The 22,188-nt window shown below is 44.2% G+C and overlaps 1 protein-coding gene across 3 annotated transcripts in view; it reads right to left on the bottom strand.

Annotated features, from left to right (window-relative positions):
* Positions 1 to 22,188, bottom strand: part of ralgps2 (Ral GEF with PH domain and SH3 binding motif 2) — a 76,910-nt gene that overhangs the window by 51,586 nt on the left and 3,136 nt on the right. For all 3 annotated transcript variants that reach the window (XM_054603334.1, XM_054603336.1, XM_054603335.1), the window contains exons 2-4: positions 2,632 to 2,739; positions 318 to 448; positions 49 to 156 (exon numbers count right to left, since the gene is read on the bottom strand). In XM_054603334.1, the coding sequence (XP_054459309.1) occupies positions 49 to 156; positions 318 to 377 (168 nt within the window). In that variant the 5' untranslated portion in view covers positions 378 to 448; positions 2,632 to 2,739. The remainder of the gene's footprint in view (positions 1 to 48; positions 157 to 317; positions 449 to 2,631; positions 2,740 to 22,188) is intronic.

Genomic DNA, 22,188 nt, shown 5'->3' with positions numbered 1-22,188 from the left:
GACTCACACACACACACACACACACACACACACTTGAGCGTCACTTACTGCATATTCTTCGGGAGTGACCTTCAGCACATCGAACACAACGGCGTCGAAACTCTTCTTCAGGTCCGAGGAGCCCTTATCGCTGAGAGACTCGGAGCTGCTGCTCTTCTAGAAAAACACACACACACACACACACGTATTGTAAGAAAAGAAGAAAAGATGGCGGTGCTGTTAGAAAACAAGGCTGAACTTTCCGTGTGTAAAAGTGGTCAAAAGATGAATTTTTAGAAAGGAGTGTGTGGCGGTCTGGTGAGTGGACGTGGCCTCACCTCAGAGACCGTTGCAGCGGTGGTGGTGATGATTGATTGGCCATTAGGGAGGTCCATCATTCCCACACCATCTAGCTCTATCGCAAGAGACCATTCATCATCCTCAGCTGCAGCAAAGCCCGCCCGGCCCTCTGGGAAGAAGAAAAACAACACACACAAAATATGTCACAGTGAGTTTATTTACCACCACATCTGGACAATCGTTAGCTGCAGACATAAGAAGACACTCAGCTCGAAGCAACAGCACCACCTACTGTTGGATTGGAGTACTCTCAGCTCATTATTAAAAAAACGACCAAATCTACTACTGAGAAGAATTCAACTTCAGAAAATTAGACGGGACTGAACTTGTGTTGACAGGTTCAGCGATCGTCCCAGGATGACCTGTGACTGCCATATGGACGTAGACTTTCACAGTCTGTCACTCACTACACCGGAGGGAGGGAGAGAGAGGAGAGAGAGAGAGAGAGACGGGACAGAAGGAGCTTAGGCTCAGCGTGAGGAGGAGATCTTCTGTGAAAGGGGTTTGGAGAAAGCAGCTGTCAGTACGAGACACAACACTAAACAGCTTACACCGGACACTGGAGCATGTCTGCGCTGCCACTCAGCGACTCTGCAGAGCGGACTTAAAGGGATAGTTTGAATTATTTTTGTAGTGAGTCATATGAGGTACTTATCCATAGAAAGTGCTGTGGACGGGGGGGCAGCAGTAAAACATCTTAAGTTGCCTTAAACATTAAATCAATATCATACTTTCAACGATTTACCTCGCTGTCACAAATTGTCTTTTCCGACAGCAAACTGACGCCGTTATCTTTACTCTCATTAAAGCTGCAGGAGTAGTTTTACCTCCCAGAACACGAGGAGCTGCTGGTCTATCGCTGCCTTGATAATTAGTTTGTGTGACTTTGGTGGTTTTAAGGGTTAGTTCAGATTCATCATAGTCACACAATAACACAGACAAACTAACAGATGGAGGCATAGAAAGACCAGCAGCTCCTGTGTTATGCAAGGTTAAATCCCTGTTGTTATCAATGGAGTCTGGTGGCTTTGAAGAGAGTAAAGATAACGACCTTACAGCCAGAACGGGTTGTCAGACAGCAAGGTAAAGTGATGAAAATATTTAAACTGATATTGATAAGTTTGTTTTGCTGCTGGTACTCCTACAGCCCAAAGTGTACTCTTGAAGTTGCTTCCTCTCTTTTCAAAATGTCAAAAAACACAAACAGGTTTTTTCCAAGCTGTAACTAGCAAAGGTTTGTTTGTTTTCTTGACTAATGATTCAATCAATTTCTCAGTTTTTTCTTTACTTCTATGAACCACTAAATGCTGCACTGATGCATTTTTATTGTCTTTCCATTCTGATTCATTATCATTACTTCACAAAGTCATTGCTTCTAAAAAAAAGGACATTTCAACTGTGATTTAGGTCCTATTAGGATGATATATTAATGTTCCTGAATATTCATCTCTGCCCATGACAGAAAAAAAACAACCTCTGAGCCTTTTTCTTTGTCAAAAGCACAGCGAGAGAGTAATAAAAAATAAGAAATTGCTCAGAATCCTGAAAGCCAGCAAAGGCATCCCTTGTGTACTTGACAATGACGGCCTCTGTGTTCGTGTGTGTGTGTGTGTGTGTGTGTGTGTGTGTGTGTGTGTGTGTGTGTGTGTGTGTGTGTGTGTGTGTGTGTGTGTCTTTCAGTCTGTCTTTTAGGCTCAAGGCTGGAACAGGCCGGTGCTTTAAGAGCCCATTAGCTGCCTTCCACGGTGGCGTTCTGCTGAGCCGCGGGGCTAACAGCACTACATCACGTCAGCGTCCCTCCTTTTGTCTGACAGAAGCACAGTCAGTCTGTATTTACGAGCCTCTCAGTCATGCATCTGTAATTAGCGTACTTCCTGCTCTAACACCTGTGTATGTCTTGTGGTTCTTTTTGTCTGGGCTTCCCCTGGGCTACGACGTAAAAAGATCACTGTGGAGTTTTGTCGCGTGCTAGTTGTTGTCTTTTTTAAAGTTGTGAACATACCATAAGTAATGCAACTATCTTTTCATTCAAAAATGAAACGCTAAATACATCTACAACTAAACTGGTTTCATTTGTGACACATCAGCTCATTTGGTTGTGTTTGGCTCCGTCTACACTCCTCTGTGTCTGAAACAATAAGCCATGAACAATCCTCTAACTGTGCTCATATGCAAAAAAGATCAAAAGACAGTTAGTATTCTACCCCGCGGGCACACAAACAGGTCCGTGCTGCCGCCACACCTCCAGAAAAAAAAACCAAGCCGTCGTTGCAAAGGCGTGGCCAGACTTACCAGTTGTGTGTGTCAGATGAGCATGGTGCTGGAGGAGAGGTTAGCCGGTTGTTCTCGTGACGCCGTCTTTGTCTATCGACTCCCGTCTTTCTCTGGCTCCTGCTGTCTCTGTGTGAAAGCAAAAAAGGAGAGAGACAGAGAGGAACATGAGCAAAAAGAAAAAAACCCACGCAATACATTTTAAAAATAAACATTGCTCAAAAACCCCGTCGCTGATCTGATTTCGCATAAGAGCTCAACGGACCATCAGCCATCGTGTTGACGAGGTTCGTTACGTCGGGTCTAGTGGGAACTTTGGTGCCGATTTAGTTTTAGCAACTCTGAGCTCCCTGCTGAAAATAAAATATGGAGGTGGCAGTTTGACAGAAGTAACCATGACAACAAGCGTGTGACCATCAGAGCACCATGTGCATCTAAACTGCAATGCCATAAGCTAGTAGTGGTATCATATTATTATATTAATATTAAGTTAGTACAAGGAGCTTTCATTTTGGTAGTTTGGTTTTGAGTGTCAGAGTCTTTTTTAGAAAACTGCTAATTTCACTGCATCATTCAGTCCTGGTTCTGGTTCTCCAGTCTCTGGGTCTCCAGCAGTAATACATTAAGACTGTTACATTACTACTTTAAAGTTCCTCGCAGTCACTTTAATCTGCTCACTTTAATGCAACACACATTATTGACTAGGACTCCACTTTAAATCTTGTGTTTACCAGAGAAGTGCCCATGAGTTTTGGGGGAAATAAGGCATTCAGCATGAAAAGAAAGCATAAATAATCGTCTAAAGAAATCTTAGTCACTCATCCACTGAGAAGAGGAAGCACTAATAATCACATTTCACAGATTGTCTACAGGAAATTGCAAATTAATATCATATGACCACTGAAACTCCTTCTTCAACCAATCAGGGAGCACCAAAAGGACAAGACAAGAGTCTAGGGCTGCAGCTCACAATCATGTTCAGTCGATTTTGTATATAAAATGTAAAAAATGAAAAAAATAAATCCTCAAATTGCTTGTCAACAACTCTACAAGCCAGTCAAGTGTACGTCCCATCATGCTCTCTGCCTCCAGGCCTCTCACGTGACATTCCTCACATTAGCCAGCAGGTGTCTCACTACTCTGACAGATAGAGAGCCTGTGTGTTGGACTGTGTGGGATTTGATGAAGACTAATGCTGCATGCTGGCAGACAGCAGTCGGCCTTTAGAGGCTGAGAGCTCGTCATCCCCTGCCGGGCCGCCGTCGTGCTGGGTGAGGGTACAAAGCTCAGCAGCAGGACAAACAGTGGATTAAGACTTCCACTCACCGAAGTCCACTTTAAACCTTTGCTGACTTAAGGCCTGACATTCTTTCAAAAGATCACATCTTACCATGTAAACACAGTCACTGAGCTTGATAACAGACGAGACGACACATTTTTTTTTTGTGCTAGGGAAACAGAAATAAGGTCTTTTTGTGCACAAAGAGTCAGTGAGTCATTGTGGGGTCCCTGAGTGGAGTAAACACCCTCTGGTAACAGACTGTTTCTGCCTGTCCACTGCCAGTTTTGCCCCCTCTGTCCGAGCGTCCTCCTCTCCAACGACCGCGGGCCGGTTTGGATCGCAACTCTGCAGCTCCTTCAGACGCCCACGCCTCCAGCTATGCTGCTTCCAGAAACACAAAGAGAGGCAGCACCCCCTCCGTCTGAGTCACTGCCCTCCACAATCCAGAGATCCTGATGTAAGAGTCCGTCTTACATCCCCCCTCCCCTCCCTCCTCTTCCTTCTCCTCTTGGCAACATCCATGCACCTCTTGATAGTGAGCTGATCCGACATGTGTTGGGTTTTGTGACATGATTCCCAGTGGTTGGAGTCCTGGCGTTGCTTACTGGGGGTTCAAGTACAGGGTTTCTTTTAGTGCTGCAACCAAATCAGATTTTTTTCTGATTCTGATCATCATTGAGTATCAGTGATGATTTCGACCACATTAACGTTACATTAAGCAGCCCGACGCCGTTTCATAATGAACTGAACTGAAGGGGACTGCAGCTCTGTGAGGGAGGGATCCCCTCGCCGGTCCTCTCTCTCCTCGCCGGTCCTCTCTCTCCTCTTTGGGCGCATTTCCTAAAGTGGCCGTGCACCACAACTGGCTCTAGATCAGCTTGGAAAGACCCAAAGTGAAGGTGGCCAAAGTGAAGACCCGGCCCCGAGTTTTACAGCAACCTTTGCCCGATATCTGGACGCTTCGTCATCTCTCCATGTGGTCTGGCAAGACCGTCAACCTTGAAACATGAACCCCGTCTCTTTTACGATGCTTTGTGGATGTTGTTCTTTGTGTGTCGTCACCATCCATTTTGATATAACCAACGTCTGTATGATCAGATTTTAAACTATAGCACAAGATAGTTTGCAAGAGCACAAAGTTCTTCATAGATCTAGCCTCGAAAAACAAAAATGAAGCGTTTCAGGTCGACTGAGGGGTCACCGACTGACCCTTGACTGTCAGGGGACAGCCCGAAGTCAGCTGAAAGTATACCATGTGATCAGAGATAAGGTGTAGGTGTGCGTTTTCTACTTCAGAGGGATAAGACTTGAGGGTGGACGTGACAGGATTAGAGGGGGAAGCAGAGAATAACAGAGGAACGTGGAGTGATTCGTGTCGGAGCTTGTAGCAGAGGATGTGTCGCTGGATGTGACTCATTACACTGCATAGCAGGTGCTGTTGAATCACACCTCTCTCATTCGGCTCCCCCTCCCTCCCCTCCTCTCGTGTTGTCAGACGGCTTTTTGACATTCACATTCGTACCGCAGTTCAAACACAAAAAGGTGCTCGTTACTGAAGGGCACGGCGATGGTCAGCGAGTGTTTATTTGTGTGTTTGCGCTGCATTCCACATGCAGCACTGAGCCTTAACATTCCCGTCGCCAGTGGGCCTGAAATCAGGTCTCCAGCACCTCCATTCAGCCTCCGTCCTCCTTATACGCTGCTCATCTTCTGTCCTTTTCCTCTTCACCTCAACTTAACGGTACAAATATCCGTCTACAAGTCTGTCATGATTAATGGATATTTGTCCAGGAGGTAAACGAATCAGAGAGCACACACTGCATATATAGGACACTGGCTCTTTAATTGGCTAATCAAGAAAATAATCAGCAGATTATTTGATTATGAAAATGATTGCAGCAGCTCTGATTATACTGCTGTACCAGTACCACCACAGAAAAGGTTATCAACAGGTTGGATAAGCTTAACACCATGCATCTTAAAACTATCAGATATCATCATCAATAACGTTCTCAAAAAAAATCAATTTATGGGCGGTAAAACACTGACACTTTCCCATTAGCCCTCTCTAGACAAACAGCGGACATTTATCTCCCACTTGGCACAGCTTTTTGATGCAAGTACGTACAGTGAATTTGATATTCTGTGACAAAACTGTGGCGGTGCGTCACAGACGGCGGTGGAAACACTGATCACCTGGCATTCAGAGCACCAGGCTGCTCCGAGCCTTAATCTCATTTACTTTGTTCGTGTGTGTGTACATGTTTACTCACGAGTCCGTCTCAGTCCCAACACGAGGTTCAAGCTAACACATGGACACGCGTTAAAGTTACGACAAGGAGTTTTTAGATAGCTATGAAGAAAAAGAGACAATCGTGATAGTTATTCTTAATGCCTGTCATCAGGACACAAAACTATGCTTTTAAGCCTATACTTTAACTTTCACAGGCAAAGTTTGGTAGTGAGAAGAACGTTAGCCAGTTAAAAAGGAAGCGGTGGGAGATTTTTCTTTAGAGAATTACATTTTGTGATGTTTTATTTTGTGGTTATGGCTGATACGGGAGCAGGATCAGCAGGGAGATAATGAAAAGAAAAAAAGGGACCTTTCAGGGGCAAAAACAAGAGTCACCTTTGTCGGTCATTCAACAGATCGAAAGACTTTCTGTATTTGAAATGACTACTTTTAAGTATTACATGAACATGTTAGAAAGCATTGTCGCACCAGCAAGGATGCTATCACGGTGTTTTGGTTTCATTTTTGCAGAGATGTCATGCAACAGAAGCTGCAGTCAAAAGCAAAAGGGTAATATAATGTATATCACTCGTTATTTTAAGTCCTATTTTGATTGCAAAGATTTGTCAGTAGCAGGAACGTAGCACAACATGGAAGTGACAGCAGAGCTCTGTTTATTTAAATATTTTGACTCTAAAATCAATGCATAATCGTGATTATCATTCTGGCCATAACCGTGCAGCTCTTCTAGACAGGTTTCTTATTTCTTATTTTTTTAGATACTTTGCAACCTTTTGTTTTTACTGGCATGCTAACACAAAGTTTCGCCGTTCTCATATTGCAGTTATTTATCTTACATAGTCATAAATAGATACAATACCTCGTCACTATTCATCCTGCAAACAGCTGTTTATAAAAACAAATGGTATCAAAAACTCATTTTCAAAACTAATGCACGCGCAAGCTAGATCAAGATCTTTACAAGGCGGTGGAGCTCATGGACATCACTATCATGTTTGTCCACAGGGGGCGCCAAAATCTACACAAAATAAAAGTTCCTCGTAGCTGCTTTCACAAAGGATTAGAAAAGGTACGTCCAGTGTGTTCAGGGACAGGTCACAGGTTGTTGGACCAGGAGTAAAGGATCAGACGATGGATTTGTGTAACGTTGAGCAGTAACAGAGTGCTGCTGTGTGACTTCAACGGCTGAAAGCCCTGGCCTTCTCACTGCAAAAGCTTTTGGAAAAAGCCAGAAAAGAATCCACTTCTTCTTTCGCTCCACTGTGCCCGTTCTGATTACATTTACAGCCCGTCCTCTCCGTCTCCGTCTGTATAATGCATGCACTGTGGAGACGCGTGCTTGTCTGCGTTGCCTCGCAGCGGCTCGAGGCTCGATGCGTTTGAAAAAAAAAGTGTGCCGCAGATGCACCAGAGTCGGGGGAACCAAAGTAGGTCAGTGTGTTGAGCGGAGCAGTGAGGAGTCTGACAGCACGGTAAGCTGTGGCCTCGTCTCCTTCTCTTTAGTACACACAGCACACACACACACACATATACACAGACACACACACGATAAGGACATTCACACTGTTAGAAGCTGCAAGACTCAAAGTCAAAGCATTTATCTTTAAGGCTAATTATTTTTGCACTAGATCACCAAATCATATTAATTTGGTCAAAATTGAGATCACGGTTATTTAATAAGGTTGATCTTAGACTTTGGATAAATTATGCATTTAGAAAGAAAATGTTGTACATCTTAAGAGTTAAATGCATCAAGCACAGCTGGTGCTATTTGAGAGGCTGGATGAATTTTGTCCTCTTGTAAACAATTGAAATCATAAACATGTCGATTATATAGAATTAAAACGTCACACCCAGAAAGCATGGAGCAAAGACTGGTCAGGTGGGTTGCCGACATCTCCGCAGACCTGGGGAGAAGAGAAGGGGCAGCAGCACTAAGTCACCAGCCCCTTGAAGCGACGAGGGCCGGGCAGAGGGCCGACCTAGTGCCTGTCTGAGGTATTACACCCGGCGAGGGCCAGCCAGCGCCGGGACAGGGTCCCATAAAAGGGATTAAGCTGACTAAAAAGGAATTTATAACACAAGACAAAAACCAGAGCATCATTGCAATACGGAACGGGTCACAATTAATCTTTTTACCTCTATAATCTTGTTTTCATAATCTTGGGAGGACAAAAATTGTTATCGATAGTAAAAACAAATTAATTGCCCAGCCACACAGGTCTGCACTAGTACACACTTCAACTGGGCTCAACCTGTGAACGAGTTAGGACACAACCTTAACCATCGTGTGTTTACAAGCATATGAAATATAAAATGTAGGTTTACTCCTACAATCCATCTTTACACTCCAGTGTGTACAGGAACAAAACGGAGAAGCCGTACTTCCAACTTTGGTCATAACTACTGCAGAGCCGGTTCAGTGACGTTAAAGCATCGGGGATCGGATCCTGGTTCCATCTTTCCCCGGGCTCTAGTGGAGCCTCCCCCGGAGAACACTATTGATCTAGAGATAAGAGGGGCCCTGTCGATCTCTCACTCTCACACACACACACACACACACACACACACGGCGTGTGGCTGCATATCACAGCAGTTCGATACACACACTGCTTTCACTCGGCAGGTTGGCTGTTCACACGAAGGTTAGTGGTACTGCCTGCAGGGGGACAATGGGGTGTGTGTGTGTGTGTGTGTGTGTGTGTGTGTGTGTGTGTGTGTGTGTGTGTGTGTGTGTGGCCAACAACCCCTTCACACCATCACTTAACTGTTGTTCTGATGGCGGTCAACCAGTAGGAGTAAAAACTGCAGGAACAACAAAAACACTGCAGCTTTATACGCAATCCCTCACATCTCTGCATAAAAACAATGTTCTGTATTTGCTCACATTTTAAATAGCAGTTTTTTTGCCCAAGGCTCTCCGACTAATCCTTCCTAGAACGGGGTGTTTCATCACTTTAACTCTCACACACTGAACAGGTTTAGAACTCTGAGGGATAGCGTGGATTGCAAAACATAGTTTACACCACACTCTGGTTCCCCCCGCTGCTTACGGGGTGAAGCGCCATCGACACAGAAAACACATTATCTGGCTTTTTCACAGCATCAGAGTGCAGAAAAAGAAGACAGAAACTTAATTTTATGACGCCACATCATTTGACAGTTTGTATTTTTTTAATCAATAGGTAATGAACCCAGTGACACACACACACACACACACACACACACACACACACACACACACACACACACACACACACACACACACACACACACACACACACACACACACACACACACACACACACACACACACACACACACACACACACACACACACACACACACACACACACACACACACCAGCTGTGCTCTGCCCTCCAACACACCGAGCCATCGGCTCATGAATATTCAGGCCTGTCTGTGACTGGGAATAAGCATAATCGTGCAGGAAAAACAGAGCACCCAAGGGCAAAGAGGGTCTTAAAAAAAATAATAATCTATTACTTACTTTGAACCTTAATAAATAATATTTTAACAGTCCAAAGTTTCTCAAAATCACAGCAGCATCATAGTTGTCATGCACTAAAAGCAATCAGACTTTTATTCTGATCCAAATTCAGAAAATAAACACAAACTGATTAGCTGATGAAATTGATGCATAGCTCTTGGTATCTAGAATGATAATCCAATATACTAAGATTATACTAAAATGATCGACCCTTTCTTGTCCTCTTTGCTCATCATCATCTCAACCCACAGCGGCAGAGAAAGTGCCTCTAATCTCAGGGCGTTTTTCAGAGCTGCAGTTTGTTTGCTTTGTTCTGATTCTCTGATAAATGTTGCATTTTCCCCTTTGGTTTTTTTATTGCTCACACAACAACAGTCAAGAGCTTTCCAAAAGTTGTAAACAAATGCCACGTATGGGCAAGCTGTTCTCTCATCGGTAACAAAAATATTGCAGTGAAGATTTTGCCTCAAAACACATCCTCTCTCTTTTTTTGGTGTTTTTGGAGCACCGGCAGCGTGTACTGCTTGCGGTTAATAAACCAGTGTTCATTAAGTGAACACTTAAAGAGCATCTCGACTGCGACTACCACCATTCACACAGAGATTATTCTTCAGATGGTGCAGGTAAATGTGATTAGATTATCTTGGCAGGTTTATGAGCATAAATTGTTGTTTTTTTCTATCCATCCATCTATCCATCAGGCAACGGGAGATCCAGTTGTTACAGATGTATCGATTTTGTTCAGACTGCAAACAAACCACACGAGTGTTTGAGTGTTATTGGTGTGTTCACATACGCCCAAGCCAACCAGACCTGGAGCGTCGAAACAACTGGTCCAAACAAGCCGAGAGTGAATCCACCCTTAGATTACTTAATCTGGTATGACCTCTATACATTCAATATTTCTGTGTTTCATGAGGCACATATATTGGGTTGAGCGGCTCACAATGTTACGAGATCAGGTGAGAACCGCAGGATCGCATATCACACGAAAAACATCCATCTTGTCAGGGATCAAGTAATGCGTTTGTGTCTGGACCAATCAGCATCCTGTGAAGAGCTACTCTCAGATAGAGGCGGGGCTCAGGTGTGTGTGTGTGTGTGTGTGATTTTCAATGTAGGTGATTTCCGACGTAGCCAAAATCCTTCGATATTAAATCTATGTGATGACAAATAATATGTGAACACTGCCGGATTATTGTAACTAGATATACGATGAAAGCTTCATTTTCCGATTAAATACTATCACCAGGACTGTCCTCTAGATGAACGTTGTCAGCTGATTGTTATTCAGATCAGCTGACAAAAACATACAGACGTCATGGTGTGTGTTAAGCAGACACACACACACACACACACGCAGCTAAACCCAGTTTAGTTAGATCTGTACACCCTGTTTGTGAAATTCCACTGGTTCTAAATCGGTGTCGTAGCAGCAGCTCGCACCGTGGGGTGTGATTAGGCTTTTTATAGATACACTTGCCTCCCTCTCTCCCTCTCCCTCCCTCTCTCACCCTCTTTCTTCCCTTCTCCCTCGATCCCTGCAGCTCTCTGGGATGATAATTAGAGCTCCGGCTGTACAGACAGGCTGTTCAAGGCCTCGCTTCTGTCTTTTCTCCTGGCACATCCCCCCTCACAGTGGCACAGACGCACACTCGGTATGTACGACTCTCACGGAGCAAGATAGCGGCTACATTCGATAGCTTGGCCAACAGCTGGATGCGGCAATAAAATAAAACTATGGCAACCTAGAGGCACAATAATGGGCCCAACTGGTCTGGATTACTGTATCTGGTTATCCATCAAACGAACTGAAGAGAAACTACGGTGCCAAGCTTGTAAGCAGCGGCATGTGGCTGAGCCCCAGAGCAGCCGGCCGTCACGTGTGGGCAGAAAACCGGCCTACAGTTCTGTGAGTCCATGTCCATGTGTGTTGGCTTCAGCCTGATTTGTGGCCCAAATGGGAGCGGGCAGGCGGCCCAGTCCAAGTTCAACTCTCCTGCTGAAGGCTAGGCGACCTGAGCGTGGTGACAGATGAGTGGGGGAGTAAAAGAAAAAGAAAAAAGGGCAAGAGGGGGGTGGAGAGAGAGCGAGAGAGGAAGTGGAGGAAGTGCGGAGTTGGCAGGAGCGTTGATGTCTGCGGTCGCTCCCTCTGCACGGACTATTAACGAGGAAAGGGCAGTCGAACAATACAGGCCGGCGGAGCAGTCAGTAATGTTTAGAGGAAACTGATACGATCTCGATGTCTTCCTCGATGAGTCTCTGAGGACTGGCACAAGTCGGACCCACAGCAGTAAAAACTTCCTCGTGGACAGCTGGGGGCTAAACGTGACGATGTAGGCCAGATAGAGAAAAGACTAAACCAGAATAAGAATAAGAGATAAATGTGAGCAGAGCCCAGACGCCTGCACAGCACACTCATCCATCACTATATCGGCTTCCACAGCATTAGGAAACGAATCTTTAAGCCTCGGTGTCTCACTTTGCTACATCTTCTCCCCATTTGTTTATGAAGGAAAGTAAAGCTTTTTTTACTGAGTTAATTACATGTTTTGATGCTTTGAACTTACCAGCATCCAACAACAATAAAGTGACTATAATGTGAAAAGGCTCCAGGGCTCCAGTTTGACATTTGCAACCAATTTATAGCCCTTTTGGTTGCCAGATGTAACACCCAACTATGTTTCACCATCAAGCTTTTGACAATGTACTATAAGATGATAGGTTTGTAAAACAGAAGAGAGGTTTCTATGCTTTTTACTGATGTAGGTATCCTATTAAAATGTCATGTTACATGTTTATATGTGATAAAAGAAACATTGTAAAAATATACATTTCATGTGGTGATTCATGTGAATATTCATTGAGACTCCTCCAGCTCGCATTCTTTAAACTTGTGGAATGACACAAAATGTTTCAGAGCAGCTCAGGATGATAACAAACAACACACTGCAGCACTGACAATATATTATCTGTAGTCTGTGTCATAGCAGAATATTAGAGCGGTTTCCTGTCTATCTCCGTCTAGATAGGCAGTTTGGACTCAGATAGCATGTGACAGCCTAGAGACAAAAAGCAAACAACAACACACAAGTACAAAAGGCAACAGGGAAGTGTTACCACAGAGATTAAGTGATGTTAGCTTGCTGGTAATACGGGGGCAACACTTCCTGTAGCTGCTTTTTACAGTAAAAGCAGTGTGGCTTTTATTGTGGTGGTCACATTAAAACTCTGGTGATAGAGACAGGAAGTGGCTTAGTGTTGGTTTTAAGGAAAGTTGATATACAAATTGGACATTTTTGTCTATTGTTTGGGGGGGTGAATTAGTTTTATACAACTCTGGTGAAGAGATTGTAAGAGTGTAAGTTAATCAGAAATCAAATCGACTTTTTCACCATTTCTCCCCGACAATAAGCCAGTTAATACATCCTAACAATAACAACACTATTGAAGTTGTGCAATCATTTTTTCTATTTTCGGGGTCATGAGGGTTTGTGAGTCACGCTCTAAACAAAACTTCCTCGTCTCCGTCTGCCACTCAAAAATACAGTTCTATCGCCTTCACAGCGATGCTACCACAAAGACAGACAGGCAGCATTGATGATGACTGAGTTCCGGTCGGGCCCCTTGGGGCTCTTGAGTGAAACCACTTAAGAGACATGACATGCTGCAACCTGACAAGCCATACAATTATATAACACCTGAAGTCCTGGGACAACAATACCTTCGTTCTAGAAATAAACTGACGACGGTACAAGCCCGCTCCTGCCGGCCAAAAGGTCACACAGTCTTAATGTTACTTTAAATAAACCCTTAAACCTAGTTGCACACATGTTGAGGGCTATAAGCCCCAATGGTTCAGCACAAATGTGAACCGCAGATGAATATCATAGTTTAACCATAATAGTGTGAAATTAGGTTTTACTGTTGATCATTATCGGTCAATTTTCTGTAAAAATATGCATTCAGGAGATCGGCATTAAATCCCCGTAGTCATAGATCCCTGATGATGCTACACTGTGAACGTATATACTATAAACTATACATATATATGACTATAACGATATATAAAGAAGGATGGATCGGGGGGGCTGTAAAGCTGATTCGACGAGATTCTATTTTAGGTTCACTAAGTAAATGTGCCAGGAAAAAAAATAGACTTTGGCGGACCGCCGCAGTCCAGGTATTTAAATGGGAAATTCCGAAAAAGAAAAATGTAGCACCTCTATCACAACGAGCTCATCCTCCTCCAACAAGTCATTCTGTCGGCGCTCATGTTGCTCCGCTACGATACTTGACCCAAAGGAGCCAGTGCACCGGCCAACAACGACAAGGCAAACACGCCGTAATCAAGTTTCTGTTAGTTTAATATGTGTGTGTGTGTGTGTGTGTGTGTGTGTGTGTGTGTGAAGTTTTCAGTAAGACAAAAAGCGTGGGGGGGGGAGGAAACGATACCCGACAATATCTCCATGAGCTTTTGAGTATTTAAGATTAGTTTTGATCCGGGACTCGAGTCACTTTGAACCTGCTTAACTGAGCACGACTGAGAAAACAGTCCTCCCATTACAGCTTAACGCATGCTCACACACACACACACACACACACACACACACACACCACACACACACACACACACACACACACACACACACACACACACAGTGCTACACGCATGACTTCCCCTAACACAGCATTGCCCAGTCTCCAGGGCCTGATGAAATGACCAATTACATCCTAAAAAACACACAACAGGGAGCGCTTCCAAGTAGGGGAAGGCTTGAGTAAGACGGGGGGGGGGGGGGGAGGATAAGTGTGTCAACCTCCCAACACTTGTGAGAACCAGGACTTCTTCAAAACTGCCACCCGAATAGCTGGTCAAAGGGCGGGGTATGACCACACACACACAGTTCACTAGGTCAGAGGTCACACGGGGGCATAGAACATGACACCGACACACACGGGGGGGGGGGGTCAAAGGAGATACAGGAGGGGCTGAAAAGGTAATCAATTACTTTTTAAGAAAATAAAAGCAGGCCCATCTTACTTCATGGTAGAAAAATAAACCAAAATCAAAGAAAAGAGAAACAATAAGAAAATGTGACGCAGAACAGAAAGACAGATTTGGCCTCATCTGTCCACAGCTGCCTCTCTTACTAATACGGCGAGCACTCTCTATTCCCATCTGATAGCCGCTATGAAGGATTGCTTGTTTCATCTTTTCTCACAAGAACAATGTTACACTGTGTGCTTCTTCCAGTTAGTGTGTGTGTGTGTGTGTGTGTTTGAGAAAGAGAGAGAGGGGGAGAAACCGAGCCTGCATCGAATGGAAGAGGAGCAACAGCTGAGACCGGAGAAACAGCTGTATCTCTTCAACGCCTGCACTCGTCCTCCCCCCCTCCCCCTCTTCTCTCTCTCTCTCTCTTTCTCCCCCTGAAAGAGCCCCTCACACCCCCTTTTTGTGACCCTCCCACGGCCGATATGTGCCGGAGCTGCACAGACGACGACTGGTTTTCGAGGCCTCGGTTCCCGTCTCGGAGGACGAGTACAGACAGGATGCGTGTGCAGATAAACGTTCATCTATTGACTAAAAATAGGAAGGACATTGTTCCCTCTCCCTCTTCTCTCCCCCCCCAAATCCTCCCAGCTTTGTCAGATTCTAACGTTGAGACAAAAGGCAACAGGAAAAACAATGAGGTTATCCTTTCGCATACAAGGCACAGTCAAATGAAGGCCTGTCCATCAAGTTTTTCTGGGTAACTAGTCATGTGAAGTTGCTAGTAGGGCTGCCACAATTAATCTATTTTTGTTGACTAAGATTTCTTCCCTCGATTAGTCGTTTTTTATGCTTTTCTCATGCTTAACTTAATGTCCAGGAGTCTTTGGAGCACACGTCTGGTAAATACAATATTTAAAATTGTGCGTTTGTTTGATTCTTTGTGGTGAAAGTCAGTTTTGTTCGTGCACTAAAAATGTCTTTGGTTTGGGGGGGGGCAGCTCGAGCACTGAGCTTAGACGAGCAGTTATAAATGTCACAGCCGTAATGCCAGGAATTCAACATATTCATACATATTGCAAATATCCCTTATAGAAATATTAAAACAAAACTAGGAACAGACAGAAACTCCACCTGTCTGTAGTGTGTGGTGGGAGGAAACGGATGAATTCATGACAGCTGTCTGGATGCCATATGAGGTGGGAAGATGGCATCCACATTTTGCCAAATATTCAGAATGTACTTTTTAATATCGATTATTATTCATATTTCTGGTTTAAATAGATTCATCTTTTGGTCAATAACATATCAGGAAATAAAGAACATTTAAATCACAGTTTCTCAAATCCCAAGGTGGTTACTTTAAATGTCTTGTTTTCTCAGTCAAAAAGCTACAAATATTTAATATTGTATAAATAAAAACGGATATAAAAGCGACAAATATCTATATTTGAGGCTGAAAAAGCCATTTCTGCCATTTTTGCATACAGGATTTATAAAAAAATTGCAGATTCTTTCTCTGTCGATCAACGAATCGATTAGTCGACTCATCGTTGAAAATGTCATTTAAATAAAAAGTACATTTGTATGCAAGTGAATTGTGGTTTTTCCAGTTTTCTGAGTATACGAGTTTAAAATGTGCTATATAAATAAACTTACCTTACTCTCCTACTGTTAGCGATCCGTCTGAATTGTGTATAATAAGTCTGTACTGCTTCGGTCACTGCCTTGTCTTTAGTAAGCATACGAGTTTCATTGTACTCTCACCTCAGGTCATATGACATTGAGATTTAAAACAAAAACAGTGTGAATGAGATGAATTAACACCCAGTTTGACAGTTGGTGAAGTGTGTGACTGTGGGCATGTGAGTGCAAGTCTCCGTCTGCATGTCAAGACCCGACCTGACAAAAGCAGACAGGAAACAGGTTGTCTCAGTCACACAGAAGTGAACGGGTTCCTTTGAGATGACACAGAGAGAGAAACACACATCTTCTTAAGACAGGAAACATCCCTTTTCACTCATCAAAGAAGATGAAAAGCAGAACAGGTGCAGAGGATACGGCTTCATATTTATTTTACGCGGTTCTAAAAACAAAATAAAAAGAAAGGGGTCAAAAAAGCCAACAAAAAGCACCTGAACTGGCCTGACTGACGGTGAGGAAAGAGTGCACAACAACACGAAGGAGACGAGAGGAGGAACCGGAGAGGGGAATCGTGTTTGTCTGTGTCTGATCTATTGTCTTTGGCAGGGATCAGGACCAAGTTCACCAGTTTCCATGACATAGCCGAGGCTCAGCTCTCGGCCAAACACACTCAGGGTTTAGACAGATAGATGAGGGGGCCGTGTTGTGAGAAGAAAGCCTCGTCTCTGATCCAGACTGGTGGATCGGGACAATGTGAAGGGGAAGTGGAAGGGTGCGGCAGCGCTCTGTTTATGTTCTATTGGGCCAGTTGGCGGGTGGGATTCGAACAAAAACACTCACAAAAGTCCCGCCGACATCCATTTAACTCGAAACACCTGAGCACACACACACACACACACGTCCAATGAAGTAAGAGGTATATTTGAAATGTGAGTGCGCTCCCTCGGTTTGGATGAAGTTTATGAGCCGCGGTGCGATGGATGACGCTGGGAATATGCTCCGTTTCAAGTCAACAGCCTTTCAGCCTTTCGCATAAAACCGGAGAGGCGTTCCTAATATTTTGTCCATCCTGTTTATAACACCAGGGCTTTCTTTCCCAATCTAAATACCAGTTAAAAAGGTCAGATTTTCCTTAAAAACAATATTTAGACTCATACAAATAATCATCCCTCTCCATCATCACTAAGTGTGTGGAGTCTGTTACGGAGACCGTGCACTCTGCATTTACACTTTTATTTTCATTTCGTTGTGTTCAGGACAACTCTGAGTGTCAAACTAACGACGCATCCAAGAGGAAGCTAGGAATACTGGAGCACACAGCGAAAGACTAAATGCAATTACAGCGAGAGGAAGCGCCAACTGGACAAAGCTGGTTCCAGAATGAGTGTGGGAACCTGGGGTTGGCGAGCGCCGTAACCCTCGCTGAGCCGGGGCCAACTTTGAATGTTTACAAACCGCAACTGAAAAATCCCACTCATTGTGCCACAACGTCTAAATCCATGTTCATGAATTTAACGCAAAGATGTAGCCTAGTTTACAAACCATTAAATCTCCTATCTTGACATATTCCTTTAAGCAGACTGCTGCCTTGAAACTTCCTCTGGTGAGAATATTCCAGATATGCAGAGTCACGTGACCAAAGAGGCAGAAGACCAGCCTGAAAGTGTCAGGTGGAACGAGACCCTCATAGCTGACATTCTCATCCCCTCACAGGCTGGGCATTTTTACTACAGCCCTGACCCTAAACTCACCTTTGACCCCCGACCTCATGACCTCAAAACACCTACAACCTGACACACCGACCCTGGCTCACACACACACACACACACATCTGCCAGGCGAGCTGAGCTGATGCCAACCTTAAAATAAATAGATTTTTCTAAAAAAAGGGACATAAATAAACATGGATTCACATGCACACGGATGAAAAGAGACTTCTGCCAGGTTACAGATACAAATTAAGCTGCTAAAACCTGGTACAAAATGGAGGAGTAGATTGAGGAGAAAAAGAAATCCACCTGCTCAACAACATGCAGCGCTACGTAACGTTATATGAACAAGCGGAAGCACAGCACCACAATTCAGATGAGTGGCCACAAGTGTGAAACTTCTCACCGGCGCCGTTGGCAACCGAAGCACGAGGACCGGAGCAGCAGCCTCGCCACATCAAGAGACACACATCCAAACAAATAAAGGCAAGCCCTTTACGAGCAAATATCAAAGTCATCCTACTGACAGCGGAAAGTATGTCGGTTACATACAAACTATTTAAATAATGAGCCAAATAATGAAGAAAAAAATAATAAGCGAACTGCTAGTGTGCGTCCCATAGCAACCGCCTCAGTATGTGGATGAAGCCGACCTAGAAGGGTCTTTTTATTATTCATTCTTTCAATAAAAGATTTAAAATTGAATGTGTCTATAACGTCCATAACTTCTACAGACTTTACACTTTGCATCGGGCCAAACTACGGCCCTTAGTTGTGATATAATGACAACATAACACGGCCATAAAAAACAGAGTTTGTTTGTCATTTGTCACACAGAAATATTCCAAGTTCTGGCCTAGAGCTGCCTGGTTACGACTGACTAAACAGAGTGAATAAAACAAGGCGGAGGCCACTTTAGTGAAAGACCAGTGCTTCAACACAGGCTGCACCAGAACACAGACACACAGTCACATGCGCTTTGCCAAATACTAGACAGGGAAGCCGGGGGTTTCCTCAAAATATTTGCTGAATTTTGCAGAATTCAAAACGAGGACATAAGAGTAACCTAATACAAAGGCATTAAAGGGAAGTGGTAATGGTATCTCCATAACATCAAACACTAGACTGGCTCGAACAAACGGAGCGCTGTCATTGCATTGTTGAGTCAATATTCCCCATCAGCCTCAGAACCTTTTGACGTGTAGTCACATTGTTTTATCGAATCCCATCCCCAGCTGCATGTCTCATAGGAACAAACATCACCAGGCTGACAAGGGCAGAAATGGAATTAATAAAAAGCAACAACTTAATGTATTCTGTATTGTTGTTGGCCGTCGCAGCGAAAGGGCAATTATGGCAGATGATGTCAGAAGAGATCTGCCTTTTGATTCAAAAGATTAGTTTTTATGACTCAGCACATCTCCATACAACCATTGGCTTTTACATCCGAGTATCTAGGTCAGATTGTTCATGATTTAAATACATTATACGATGATGATTTGCGTGTGTAATGACAGAAATCATACTTTAAATGAAAGAGAAGCGTTTATACAAAAGATGGGAAAGAAGTGTTTTGTAGTATTGGTACCAGTTATCTAAAATGAGACGTATTTACAAACATACCCGGAGGACGGGGGGGAGGAGGGAACAGGAAGTAAGGGTTTGTGCGTTGGTGAACGCAGTATGTGTCCAGGCAGTGTGGCGGATGTTGCCTAATAATTACATACACGTGAATCTTGGGCGGATAAGACGGGACTGAAATAGCATCGGATCCCCACTCACAACAAGAACGCCACATGAGAAAAGAAACTGAGAGTGAGGTAACGCAAAAAGGAGAAGCTGGTAACTAGAGAGCAGAGACAAAGTTGTGCAGCAGTCCACTGATGTGTGAGCCACTCCCATCAGCGGTTAAACTCGGGGCTGAAACGTTCCCAAAAGCCCCCAGGCCTGCTGTCGCCGCTCGGCCTGTAGCGGCGGGGACGTTAAGCCATCGGTCACGAGTGTCCCTCCGTGTTCCCTCCGTGTTCCCTCACCGCCTCAACACTGTCCCGGTCCCGGCTGCTCTCTGAGGCCCTCTACTTCTCCTAAACAAGAGCCGAGATTACAACACGGCAGGAACCACATGGCAAATGCACTCAAAAACAATACGAAGAGGCAGCTTTTTGCACAACTTCCTCAATTGCTGTGCAATAAAAAAAGGCCACATTGCTCAATACACAACAAGAAATAAATAATAAATAGTGCCTGCCTCTGAGATTTTCCTGGAGTGAAAGCCAGGGCGTTCATTATCCTCGTCTTTTATCTTGTTTCTCACACATACGCACGCAGTCAGCTAGTCAGGTGCTCGCCAAGCTCACGTCTACAAACACCCACTTCAACTGACTGCCAGCTACATCAGGAACACCTCATATATTCAAAAAAAATAAAAGTATTTATCAAACACACAATCCAACACAATATCATTATCAGTGTTCCAAAACAACTTGTCAAGCGCAGAGGCCTTTTATTTCACTCCCCGCGGAGTGGACATGAAAAACCAGAGTGGAGAGAGAGCGAACACAGATAACTCGCTCTGTGTGGAGCGACGGAGCCGAGGCTGGGGCGGCATCAGGGGAAGGGGAGTGTGACGACATGTGACTTCGCAGTTCCATCTGTGCTGAATGGATGTGCCAGACATTAAATTGCCCTGGCAACTGAGCAACACCGAGCGCCGGTTGGAGGTCACGCATAGGAAAAAAAAAAAAAAAAAAAGAAAGCTCGATGCGAAACCAAAAGGCCTGTGGAATATGTATAGCGCTCAGAGGGAGGCTAACAGGACGATCATTCACTCAGAAGGGGAAGACAAGCTGCGTTTTTATATAATGCTACACGCAGATAAGGCATCTGGGAACATTTCACATAAACTGTGGAGTGAACGTGATGCAATGCAGAGCAGAAGAAAAACAGAACCTGAGAAAGACCAGGGATTGAACTCGATGACGCAAAAAGCCCTACGGTGTTTCATCCCTTTCTCCTGTAAACACAAGGATCTGATTCGGAGAGGGGAGTTTCATTTAACTCTCTCTCTCACACACACACACACACACACACACACACACACAGATGTAATCTCTAACTAATCACATTTGCAGGCCTTGGACAGAGCAGTCGTACCACGGTGCTGAGCAGATGGGCCCCCACGTACACGAGGCATCTCCGGGATTAGCTCAGCCCAGGAAGGTGGAGGTGGTATGTGGAGTTACCGAGGGCCGGTTTCTAAAAAAGTAGCTGCAAATGACGTTTGAAGGGACTCACAGTGGATTCAGAAAAGGACATCTACACGTGTTATCCTCCTGATGGTTTTCTCCAAACTCACGAAACCTTCAGCTAACATCCGTGCAAAAGCAAATATGTGTTTATATATATATATATATATATATATATTCAAAGTGATGTAATTGAAAAATGAGAACAGCGCTCCAACCAAAAGGGTGCTTCTGCATATCCTCCAAGGGCACTCACACTGTTTCTGTTGGCAAGCAACACATATGCAACGTGATGCTTTTCGTCCACAGTCAGGAAGAGAGACGAGGAGCAGGACAAACCCTAAAACAAACAGCCATAATTCAAGGCCGCATTTGTAAATATGCGTACAGATGGAACCCGTGTTGCTCAAGACCGACGGCACAAATCTCCGCGCTGGATACAAAACTGACTCTATGTTTTATTGGATTAAAACCAAAGCCCTAGTGCTAAGACTACTTGAGTAAACCTTGAAGATGCGATGCGTCCTGTTGGTACAAACTTTCACTGGTGATCTATAACTATGTGCAGCTCTGTTCTGGGTGCAGCCTGAATCAGAAGAAGTAGGAAACCAAAAAGGGATTCCAAGCAGATTCCTTCTCTGACATATGGAGAGGACTGCATGTGGAAATAATTAGGTTTGGTTTGGTCTCCCCTTTTTGGTCTTAACTTGAGTTTTATCTAACCACTCAATCAGACAATCAACTGTGTAGACTCTGCATCTATTTTACTGTTCAGGGCCGCCCAACGCCAGATTGTTTCAGTCTTTGCTGCATAACGCGACACCGCAGCGCCGTAAAAAGGCACGGCAGTCATGAGTCTGGAGTGACCTCTGGGTCATATGTTAAGTGTTGAGAACAGCAGCGCCACACAACCGTACCAAATATCGATATGGAACATTC

The sequence above is a fragment of the Anoplopoma fimbria genome, chromosome 8, assembly GCF_027596085.1.
Source record: "Anoplopoma fimbria isolate UVic2021 breed Golden Eagle Sablefish chromosome 8, Afim_UVic_2022, whole genome shotgun sequence".
NCBI classification, from domain to species: domain Eukaryota; kingdom Metazoa; phylum Chordata; class Actinopteri; order Perciformes; family Anoplopomatidae; genus Anoplopoma; species Anoplopoma fimbria.
This window is presented reverse-complemented; position numbering and strand designations above follow the sequence as displayed.